This window comes from Halichoeres trimaculatus, unplaced genomic scaffold, assembly GCF_033239565.1.
Source record: "Halichoeres trimaculatus isolate MK-OKI-2021-1 unplaced genomic scaffold, fHalTri1.1 fHalTri1_scaffold_22, whole genome shotgun sequence".
In the NCBI taxonomy this organism is placed as follows: domain Eukaryota; kingdom Metazoa; phylum Chordata; class Actinopteri; order Labriformes; family Labridae; genus Halichoeres; species Halichoeres trimaculatus.
In genome coordinates, this window is record NW_027437200.1 from 9,244,898 (window position 1) to 9,256,683 (window position 11,786).

At 44.1% G+C, this 11,786-nt stretch overlaps 1 protein-coding gene across 15 annotated transcripts in view; it reads left to right on the top strand.

The window, feature by feature from the left end:
• The window catches only part of ank2b (ankyrin 2b, neuronal), a 198,262-nt gene extending 187,030 nt beyond the window's left edge, over positions 1-11,232 (top strand). For all 15 annotated transcript variants that reach the window (XM_074699074.1, XM_074699076.1, XM_074699073.1 and 12 more), the window contains 4 exons: positions 9,420-9,503; positions 9,778-9,942; positions 10,134-10,322; positions 11,069-11,232. In XM_074699074.1, the coding sequence (XP_074555175.1) occupies positions 9,420-9,503; positions 9,778-9,942; positions 10,134-10,322; positions 11,069-11,083 (453 nt within the window). In that variant the 3' untranslated portion in view covers positions 11,084-11,232. The remainder of the gene's footprint in view (positions 1-9,419; positions 9,504-9,777; positions 9,943-10,133; positions 10,323-11,068) is intronic.
• The last annotated feature ends 554 nt before the right edge of the window (positions 11,233-11,786 follow it).

Genomic DNA, 11,786 nt, shown 5'->3' on the forward strand with positions numbered 1-11,786 from the left:
AAGCCCTGACTGAGTGTCCTATTTGGACTCCTGGGGAACGCTCCTCCTCACCTGTGTCAGTTTATTCAGATGTAGAATATGAGATGATTCCTTTCTCACAACACTCCACTGAAATAAGACCATCATCCCCTGATTCAGAAGTCTCGGGTGATGGCTACAGGGGTGACTCACCAGTACCAGATTTTACACCATCACTGTCTGAACTAGCAGTTGTTACTTCTTATAGATCATCCTCTCCTGAGTCTGCAGTCTCTGACATTGGCTACACACAGTCTGGTGTGGATGTAAGTGTTAGTGAGCAGAGACCTGATTCCCCAGAGTCACAGGAATCAGAGAGACCATTAGGTGGCGGTAAACAAACCTCCACCCTGAAGGAAATCCGAGTGCCAGTGTTCAGACTTGTTTATGACGCTGAACTGTGGAAGCTCATTTCCCAAATCCGTGACCCTCACTATGTTGGGGAGACTTTTTCAAGCAAAACGGGAGTTTTTGAGTATGCTGGGACAAGAATTGAGTATGTTTATGAGGATTCAGATGTGAAAGGTGAGGAGTTAGAGCAAAGTGTCGAGGAACATGGAGAAGCTATTGAAGAGGAAGAAGCTGATGAGGAAAGACAAATAAGAGCAAAGCAGCTAATGTGTAAGATTCATGACCCTCATTTTGAAGGAAAAGATGTAGATGTGGAGCTTGTTCACCTTGATTTAGAAGCTGAAGAGACAGGTAGACCGATGTCGCCTGATTCTGACACAGAATATGAACCTTTGTCACCCAAGGATCTGATGGCGCTGGGTGAGCTGAGGTCTGACTCACAGGACTCTGTACGTGAGACTACACCTTTATGCCCAGACTCCCCAATCCCCCAGTTTTCTGCATCACTTCCTGAACCTCTTACAGGACAGCACAGGGCGCCATCTTCTGAACCAGAGTCAGATCCAGAACTTGACTCTTTTGATGTTGGTTTATCAGCTGAGTCAAGGTTATCATCTCCTGGATCAGAAGCATCCCAGAGCCAATGTAGACCCCTCTCTCCTGACTCACCTGTGCCAGACTTTAGGCCAGAGTTTCACGACCTGCTAGGTGTTAGTCACAGATCATCCTCACCTGAGTCAGTTACCTCAGATCTTGAGGATTCATCTGTAATCTTTCCGTCAGAGAGAGCAGATTCTCCAGATTCAGTGACTTTAGAAATGAACACAAGGCCTCTCACTCCAGATTCAGACACAGAATTCAGACCCATGTCCCCTCAGACAATCATGAAAACATCAGAAATAAGAGCTTCATCCCCTGATTCAACAAAATCCCTGAATGAGTTTCGGTCTTTGTCCCCAGACTCTCCTGTACCTCAGTTTGGTCAGTATGTGGAATCAGTGTTGTTAGCCTCTTGGAGCAGGTCATCTTCACCTCTGTCTGTAGCATCAGACGCTCAAATGGATGAACTGGATATGACGTCTTTTGAGATGCAGAGATCATTCACTCCTGATTCTGAATCCAGAGTTCTTTCCCCTGACTCCCCAGTACCTGAGTTCAATCAGGCTGTATTTTATCCAACCATTTCTCCTGCTGAATGCAGATCTACTTCTCCTGACTCTGTTAGTTTCTCAGAAATAGATTACAGAGATGAGATATATGGGTTAGAGTTTGACAATCACAGACCTTCATCTCCAGATTCAGTGGCTTCTGGAGGTGGACACAGAGCACTCCTTCCAGATTCACCTGTGCCGCAGTTTGTAGCTGAGGTCGTGGAGCGTTTTCCATCCTTCATCGAGTTTAGGTCATCATCTCCTGTATCACCTTCATCAGATCTTGAGTATGCCCTATCAACTGGTTCTCCTTTTGAACCCGAGGCTAGACCAGAGTCTCCTGAGTCTCCAGACCTTGACAAAGAAGAGAGAGCCCTGTCGCCTGACTCTGAATCAGAGTACAGGCCCATCTCACCCACGTCACTGATGTTCATGTCATACTACAGATCATCCTCTCCTGAATCTACTGGCTCTATGAATCAGTTCAGATCTCTTTCACCAGAATCTCCTATTCCAGATTTTAGACGTGTACTTCAAGAATCAGTGAGCACAGCTGTTGAACACAGACCCTCTTCACCTGAGTCTGTGGATTCAGATTTGGAAGAAGACATTGCTTCATGCATGATAGTTGAGGACCGACCCTCTTCTCCTGAGACTTTAGCGTCTTTAAGACTTTCTCCTGACTCTCCTTTGCCAGACTTCAGAAAGAGTTTGGAAGAAACTCATCCAGGGTTTTATGCCCACAGGTCGTCTTCACCTGAGTCAGAGGTTTCAGATACAGAGTACACTCCTCTCATTGCAAATATGTTTGATTTTGAGGAGAGAGCAGAGTCCTGTCAGTCTGGGGTGTCTGATTCAGATCCCAGGTGTTTGTCTCCTGATTCCCCATTGCCGGATTATTCAGTGAGTCTGTTTTCGGATGCTAAAGCAAGATACAGATCCACATCACCTGAAGCAGAGTCTGTAGACGATGATGTAGAGACAGATTTGTGTTTCCCTTGGTTGTTTGAGGACAGAGCAGCTTCTCCTGGATCAGCCGAATCAAATGAAGAGTTCAGACATCTTTCTCCAGACTCTCCCATTCCTGAGTTCACACATCATTTAAACATTTCCTATACAGCCCTAAGGTCTTCTTCTCCTGAGTCTGAGTTGTCAGAAATAGAAATGGAGATGGAGTTATCTTTTTCTACATTCAGAGAAGAGCGACCTTCTTCCCCAGAGTCGTCAGCATCTCTAAGTAAATACAGACTCTCTCCTGATTCGCCTGTTCCTGACTTTAGACAAGCTTTGCTTGAGATAAACCCAGAGTTTGGTGCTTACAGGTCAGTGTCTCCTGAATCAAAGGCTTCAGAGTCGGAATATGACTCCATGGTTTTACAGACTTTTGATTTTGAGGACAGGGCAGAGTCCTGTCAATCATGGGTGTCTGATTCAGATCTTAGGCACTTGTCTCCTGACTCTCCACTCCCTGATTTCTCCACAAGGGTACTCCATGAGAGATCCCCAACTATGCTAGGGGGCCGATACAGATCCACATCACCTGACGTGGAATATGTAGATGAGGATTTAGAGACAGATTTGTGTTTCCCCTGGTTTTTTGAAGACAGAGCAGCATCTCCTGGATCAGCTGAATCTGATGAAAGGTTCAGACATCTTTCTCCTGATTCACCAATTCCTGAGTTCACACATCATTCACATGTTTCTTACACAGCCATGAGGGCTTCTTCTCCTGAGTCTGAGTTGTCAGATCTAGAAATGGGTTCCTCTTTCCCAGTAATTTTGGAAAGCAGGCCATCATCACCTGACTCACTAACATCCACCAGACTTTCCCCTGATTCACCTGTACCTGACTTCATCCGACCACTTTATGAAATGCCTACAGCTGTGTTTGAATGCCGCTCAACATCTCCTGAGTCCACGTGCTCAGATGTAGAGTACATAGTCCTGAGTCTGGGTTCACCTGTACATGAACACAGACGCTCTTCACCTGGCTCAGGAGTATCTGGAGATGAGTACCAGGCTCTGTCACCAGACTCGCCTATCCCTGACTACACACCTAAGAATGTGATAGTGAACGTTGGCTTTCGGTCTTTCTCTCCTGAATCGATTGATTCGGACATCGAGTACGCTTTGAGTGAGTTCCTGATGTCTGAGACTTACAATGGTGACGATAGACCGGATTCTCCTGAATCTCTGGCATCAGAGGAGGAAGAGAGACCGCTGTCGGCCGAGTCTCTACCAGAGTACAGACCTCTGTCGCCTGCAGCGTTAATGCTACTCGATGACATCAGATCAGGATCTCCTGAATCCACTCACTCACTTGGTGGACACAAAATGTCCCCAGACTCTCCCCTTCCTTGGTTTGCACAAAATGTTCTTGAGACGATGACATTTGAAGCACACAATGCGTGCTCATCCCCAGAATCAATAGTGTCAGATATTGAAGTCAATCTGCCTTCATATGATGTAGAAGTTGCTGAAATTAGACCACTGTCACCTCGGTCAGAAATATCAGATGATGGATGCAAACGTCTTTCCTCAGAGTCCCCAATTCCTGATTTTACCAAAACATTTGTAGAAGATGTCAGACCTCTAAGAGATATATCACCTGCTGAATATTCAGATTCTGATGACTTGTCCCAAACTTTAGACTCGTTTTGTGCTGAGGATAGACTAGCATCCCCAGAGGCTACAGAGTCAGATGAGGAGACATTACAGCAGGTTTCTAGTACATCAATAACTGAACCAGAAGTTCCAATATCAAGCGATGGCACAGTTTTGTCAACAGAAGCAGCTTCTCAATCACCAGAGGAGTCAGTCGTGATGGTAGCTGAGTATAACCTCCTCTACGACGCAGAGCTCTGGAAGCTGATTTCTCAAATACGTGACCCTCAGTACGCAGGAGAAACATTCAGCAGTAAAACAGGCTTTATGCAGTTTGTCAGCAGCAGGATCGATAATGTTCAAGATGAAGAGGCAGATGTTGAGTTCAGAGATACCTGTGCCACAGATCAGCCCATAGAGGAGACACACCTGTTAACCAGAGCAGACGCAGAACAAGTGTCAGAGGTTATATCCGACAAACTCGCTCCAGAGTCTCCTCCACCTATGATTGAACATGTTTCTGGAGGAGCTCCTTACAGACAGGCTGAGTACACGTTCGAAGAACCTGCTGCTGATGTACCAACAAAGTCTGATGATGACTGGGTGGTTGTATCAGTTTCTGGTGCAGATGATGAGGTATGCTATTCACCAGATTCCCTGACAGAGTTCAGACCCATGTCCCCTGATTCAGTCATGGTGGGAGCACGAGCATCGTCTCCTGAATCTGTAACTTCAGTCAACGAGCTGCGGAGACTCTCTCCAGATTCCCCTCTACCTCACTTTATGACAACATTACCAGACTGTGTTACATTCCTGAGATCAGCTTCATCTTCACCTGCAAGTCTAGCATCAGACATAGATTATATGGTAGATTTAGAGGATGCAACATCAGGACTGTCTCACAGAGCATCATCTCCAGAGTCTGTGCCTGAGTACAATGAGAGGAGGTCTCTGTCCCCAGACTCTCCTGTCCCTCAGTTTCCAGACTCAGTGGAGGAGTTCACCACTACACACAGGTCATCATCACTTGAATCCAATGATTCAGAGTCAGAGTGCGAGCTGATGGTCACATCATCTAGAGTCACTGAGACTGATAGACCATCCTCACCTGAGTCCACATCATCTGTTAATGAGTTCAGAAAACTACTGCCAGACTCTCCTGTACCTGAGTTCATGAGGATCCTGTCCTCATATTTTATGGATGCCCCCTTTGTGGATAGATCCTCCTCGCCTGTGTCGTTTTCATCAGACTCTGAATTTGTTGCGTTGCCCATCGATTGTTGGATTGACGACAGCCCGCGGCCACTGAGCCCACAGAGTGTCGATTCAGATGATGAATTGAGCTTAAGTCATGAGAGGATTGATAGGTTTGTGTCTAAGGTAGAATATTTGAGTCATGTGACAACTGCTTTGATACCTGATCAGTTTCCATCAATACATGAAGAAAAGCCAACACCTGTGGCTCCATTACAATGTCAAACTGAAACAGAGTTGGAAGATCATGAAAGGAAAAGAACAAGTGGGCCTAAACCAGAAGTTTTGTCGCATGATGAGCGATTACATCCTGGCCCAGTAGTTGGAGGAGCCCCTGTTTGTGAGACAGACCTTCCTGTGAAGGAGTCATCAGTTCAAGATGGAAAAGGAAAAGATGAGAAGATCCCAGGTGAACCCAAAAGCACAAGAGACCCACAATGGGTAAGACAGAGCATGGCTACCCAACAAAGACTCACCTGTTTGAGCTAAACTCTTCTAACCTGTCACCTGGATGATGGAAGTAACTGTGTCAGTGAACTAACAACAAAATGGATTCAAGTTTATGCATCAATGTGCAAATCTAAGTTTTGGAGAGAATATTAAAACACTTATTGCTCTTTTTGTAGTCTTTAGTTGTGCTATACTTTGATGTTTTCTGAAGTTGCATGCTTGTGTTGATTGCTCTTGGGTTGAAATGAATTAGCTATTGCTGTTAACCTTGAGGAGTGCTGACGTTTTTGTGATGGTGTTCACCAAAGAGAACGCTAATATTTGGATTATTTCTATGTGAAAATATTCAGATCATGTTGATATTTGCTTCCAGGATCCTCTGCAAACACCAGGAGAACAGTTTCATACAGACAGTAAGGTGCAAAGCAGTCTGTTGTCTGCTGCAACAGCAGCACAGGATGTCAGTAAACCAGGTGAACTCACAGACAAGCCTTTGAAATCAGTTCCCCTCCAACTACCTGACAAGACTTCATACACAACCCACAGGACTGTCACTCCAGTTCTACCTACATCAAGCCAAGACAGACTGAATCTGACATCTGAGTCCAGTGAGCTCTTTTCACCCATGTCGACTCAGTTTTTGGTGCCTCCAGATTATGAAGCTGTGTTTTCAGGACATCAGACTTTAAGAGTCTCTGAATGCAGTCAAGCCTCTTTAGATGACCTGAGCCCGTTGTCTCCAGTGTTCAGTGACTCCACGTCAGCTCAGGTCACCAGTGAAGCGAAAGAAGAGTCTGAAAATGCTAAAGACTTTGAGTTTTCTCCCGGCTTTCAGAAAGTCCTCTCAGAGTTTGAGAAAGCAGTCTCTGAGTTTGAATCAGACGATCAAAAAGTTCCTCCAAAAGAGCTCAGTAGAGGATCGGAGTCACCACAACTTTCTGAGTCAGATGTGGAGTTCTTCGACTGCAAACAAGCCCTCTCAGACTTCTCTGACCCTGAAGATTGGAAACTGGATCGTGAGATTTCCTACCACATATCTGAACCTCCATCGCCATTACCTGGGAGCAGCATTGATCTGAGCCTGGTGAAAGGGACCCCTCACTTAACCTCCCATCCGTTCCTCCGTGTGGACGATTACAAACGCTTCTCCTCCGGCAGCGAGAGCCTCGGTGAATTTGCATACGACTCAGAGGGTTCACGTGAGTGTCGGGCAGAGGGAGACCTCCCTGTGTGTGAGGAGCTTCCCTCCAGAGATCAGGCAGGGTATTACGATGACGATGACTTCCTAGGAAGGGTAAGAGGTTGAGCATTGTGCTGCTCTGGCTGGTTGCTGTGAAACACACGGTGCTGCTCTTTACAGACTAAACATGGCTGATGGGTGCTTTTTGTGCATGAGAGGCTAAACTCCAGGAAAAGACGGACACTTAACATCTGATGAGTTGCTGTTTTACATTCTAAATCATGAAAAAGCTGTTTTGTGATTGGTGGTCTACTGTTTGGGCACTTCATTTCCTGATATCAGCTGATGCTTCTTTTAAGAGTTTCTAACCTTTGAGTCTTGGATCTGATCTACACCTGTTTGCAGTCTTTCAGTTTTGCTTGCTGGCTTCCACATCAGTGTGCGGAATACCCTTTAATAACTACAAAGCTCTATAGTAGCCAGGGTAAATGGTGATTCTTGCACATTTCATCCTCATGAATGCGGTCATTGTGACCACACTAACTCACATCAGCATCATCATATCTGTTGTAGACGTTTGGGAAAGTCATGATGGGTAGCTTGGGTCTGCATACTGCACTATCACCAACCCATTAACCTTCATTTACCCGGCCGGCCCATTTGGGCATCCATGTCTGGCCTGTGTAAGGTCAATCAAAAGATAGAACATAAATGACAAAAAAAGAAACAAAGTATGTTGCAGATGCAATACGACAGTGTTGCTTATATTTTGAAAAGGGTGACATTTGCATTATTTCCATATGGACGCACTTGTACATGTAAGCCCTGTATGAACAGCGACAAGTGGCTAAGTTCAACAAATCCAGTTACTGATCCTCTATCACTGATGGTCCCCTCTCAGTTGTCCTTCCAGTAGCCACTTCAGAAATTCATTCACATTTCAAATGCACTTTTCCAAAACCGAGACGGACTAGATTTTTTTTTTTTTACTGGAAAGGTAAAATTAGGTAAAAAAAAAAAAAAAAAAATCTTGTTATTGTGTTTTTTGCATAAAGTTGTAATAAGGTTTTTCAGTATTTGTGGAGACTAACAAGCTTAAAAAAGAGAAACACCAAGGATGTGATTTTGGGTTTTTTTAATGTTTATTACTTCTAAAGGAGTGTTTTCCTATTTAACCTACGCCACAATTTGTCATATTTACATAGATATTAATAGAATATCCATATTCTTCTAGTTACCAGTAGCAGCTAATTAAGCCATTTCAGCCATTGTCTTGCACCTCTTCTCTTCAGGGACCTGGCTGTCAACCTACAAACAAAGTTCACTTATCTACAACCAGTTAATCCTACCACAACTGCAGTTTGAAACATACTACATCCTCTCATCTCATCTTAGTTTTTTAGACCTTTATTTGTGGGCGCTGAAGCCTAAATGTCATTCCAGCACTGCTTAAAATAATAGCGGCAAAAATATTGTAAGAGTAGAACAATTTTCAAAATCAGGGACAGAGTTTTTAACTTTTAAAGTTCATCATTTTTGATGTTGTCTAACGCGTTTCTTGTATTTCGCACACTGGCTCCCACCCCTGCACGTTTATTTCAGTGGAACATGTTTGAATATCTGTGCCTTCTCTTCATCTCATTTCACTATACATATCCATATTTTGTTTTTTCCATTTGTCTGCACATAAAGAAATATGGCAGACGATAAGTTAAAGTGAGGTTAAGGGAAGAGAAGGAACAGCCTGTCTGCAGCTCTGAGCTGACCTCACACTGTCCACACCTGATGTTTTGACCTATGCTGGTTGTTTGCTGTCTCCCAGGAGATAGAGGAGGAGCTAGGGTTTCTGTCCTCTGATAGCTCAGAGGAGGAGGTGCTGACCACCAGGGTGGTCCGACGAAGAGTTATCATCCAGGTAAATGTGCGTGATGCGGCCGAGGTGACTGTGGAGTGAGGCGGGGTTAGTGGGGAGATGTAGTTTGGTTTGGTTTGGTTTGGATACAACTCTGACGCTTTTACTTGCTTCTCTCTTTTTGACATGAAGAACTTGAGTTTTTTGGATGGTGTTCTTATCAAACTTGTGTTTTTTATACCTGTGTACAATTTTTCTGTTCTATCATTGAAAAACAAAAAGTTAGAGCCGCAATGAGTAGAATGATGCACTCCCAGAATTTACAAAATATGTCCATTTCTTATCTCTACAAAAATAAAATGATTTAAAATTATTATTAAATTAATTTTCTACAAATTGTGGCTTTAATGTTTTTTTGTTGTTGTTGTTGTTGGCTTTTTTTTGTGGATGACCTGCATTGATCTATTGCTGCCTGAAATACCTTTATACTGCTGCTAACTGTACTGGTGAAAACTGTGTGTTAACATCTGAATTGATTTAGTGTTTCTGTGTTTTACAGGCAGATAACCTCCCAGATATCCCACCACAGAGCGTCACAGAGGAGAAATACACAGACGAGCATGGAAATATGGTTGTAAAAAAGGTAAGGAAACACTCAGAGTTCAAATAATGGGGAATGATTTCGCTAACTCTTAAAATCAGAGTGATTTAACAAAGAGTTACTTTGATGCTACTCTCTCTGCCTTTTATTTTCATGAAAACCTTAAAAAGAAAGGGGAGATGTGCTCTCCACAAGTGCATGAGAGGCTCCAGAACACTGCTATAATTAACTTATGCATTTATTTGTTCAAAGAGAGTGGTCCTGACAAATGACTAGCCAGTGAAATCATTGTCTTTCTTTCTGTGTTGTTAACAAGATCACACGGAAGGTGATCCGTAAATTTGTGTCACCTGACGGCTTGGAGACACAGGAAGTGACCATCGAGGGCTCTCATCAGGAGTCGGTGCAGATCGAGGAGGGAGACACCGTGTCCAGAGTGGTGAAGAGGACTGTGCTTCACAGTGGAGGAGACCAGAAAGAGGTCAGTGTCATTCAGCACCTGCTTCATGTTTAATCCTGTAGCATCAATTTAACGATGATTCTTCTATTTTTAAAGTTTAAAATGTTAAGCATGTTTAATGGATGCATGTGTCAGCAGGTTTCTGAAACTGCAGTATGTGAAAACATTGAATACAGGAAATGTGATGATTTGTTCTGTTGTCTTCCTCTCAGCTGACCTTCTCTGAGCCCCTGGCTCTCGGTGCAGCCACGGCGTCAGACTTCGAGGTGGAGCCAGTGCAAGGTCGGAAAGTCAGCAAAGTGGTGAAGACGACGGTGGTGAGAGGAGAGAGGATGGAGAAGCAGAGCGGAGACTCCTCACTGGCTGCAGATCTCCCATCAGCCAGAGAGGACTTTGAGAAGGTCAGTGTGCCATGAGCTGCTGTCACATCTCACCGTTATCCAGACATGATCTATTGTTTATGATGATGGATGGATTCATCGTGTGTAGATTTTCATGTCAGGTGTCTTTTAATGCATCTCATCCCTGGTTCTCCTCCTCCAGGCATTGAGTTATGCTGGAGGATTTGGGAAAGTGCTGCTGCCTCATGTAGTAGAGAAAGAGATTATTCAGGATGACGGTTCTGTGGTTAAAAGGTTGGACAGCAGCATGAGAGTGTGCAAATGACTGCAGACAACTGCTGCTGTGAAGACTTGGAGTTAACATAGAAGCATGGTGTGACTGCACAGCTAACATTTTAGTCATTTTAATATGTTTTGTTATCCTTAGTATTTTAGGTTTGAATAATTTCTTGATTTCTTTAAAAACCTGTAAAAAAAAATAAAAAAAAATCAAGTGTGCTGTGTTGGTGTCCTTCAGTTTCATTCTGGTTTCAACCACAAGAGGGCCCCAAGTGTCACAGTTGACTTTAAGTTATGTTTAGAAGAAGTGGCCATGCTATTTTTTCAGTCACAATGTTTCTGGACACTAAAGTCTGGAGGTTATTAGAAAAAAGTCAACATAACTTCATGTTTGCGTTGGATTTTCTACCCTAAATTTTTGGATGTTGTCGTCTTGCATGGAAGTGAACGATAATTTTGAAACAGGACAGATATGAAGCTTCATATTTGGTATGACAACTTTTTTTTTTATCTCTTTCTGTTCCCAGAAGCCAAATGCGTAAGTCGCGAACCCAGAAGAGGACTGTGGTGAGGGATGCCCAAGGGAAGCACGTGCACCTGGAGCGTCTGGACGACACCCCGGACGCACTGCAGCCTGACGCCCTGCAGCAGCACCTGCACCTACTGCTCCAACGCTACTGTGAGGACGACCAGGAGGAGGAGGAGGAGGAAGATGAAGAAAAGGAGGAGGAGGAGTACTTTGATTGAGCAGCTGCTCCCTACATCTTCCACTGAAGCCTTTGGTGTCGTATGCTTCCTCAGATCCAGATGTTCCTGATCCCTTCTTGTTGTCCTCGCTGATCACTGGATTTTCATTTTGGTTAAACCATTGAACAGTATTTTTGTGCTTTCTCTCGACGTCGTGTTTCTTTTGCTCTTTTTGTGACCAAAGATAGCACCCTACATATTTGTTGGATGATGTTTATTCTTCTCGTTTTTACCTTCTGGCTGCTGTGGTGTGATGACAGAACGACGCACCAAAGGTTGATCGAAGCTAAAAGGGGCATCTGGGACGTTTGACCTCATGCACGGGCCTCTTCTTGATGAACTCTTGTACACATTTGTAAATAAAGGAAAGAAAAAGTCACGCTTGGACTGTAGGGGAAACAGTCCAGTAAAAGTTCAAAGCATTTAATACATTAGCCCACCCAAACCTGCTGTACATGCACCGATTCAGCTGGAGAATGGCCGACGTACACATGAGAT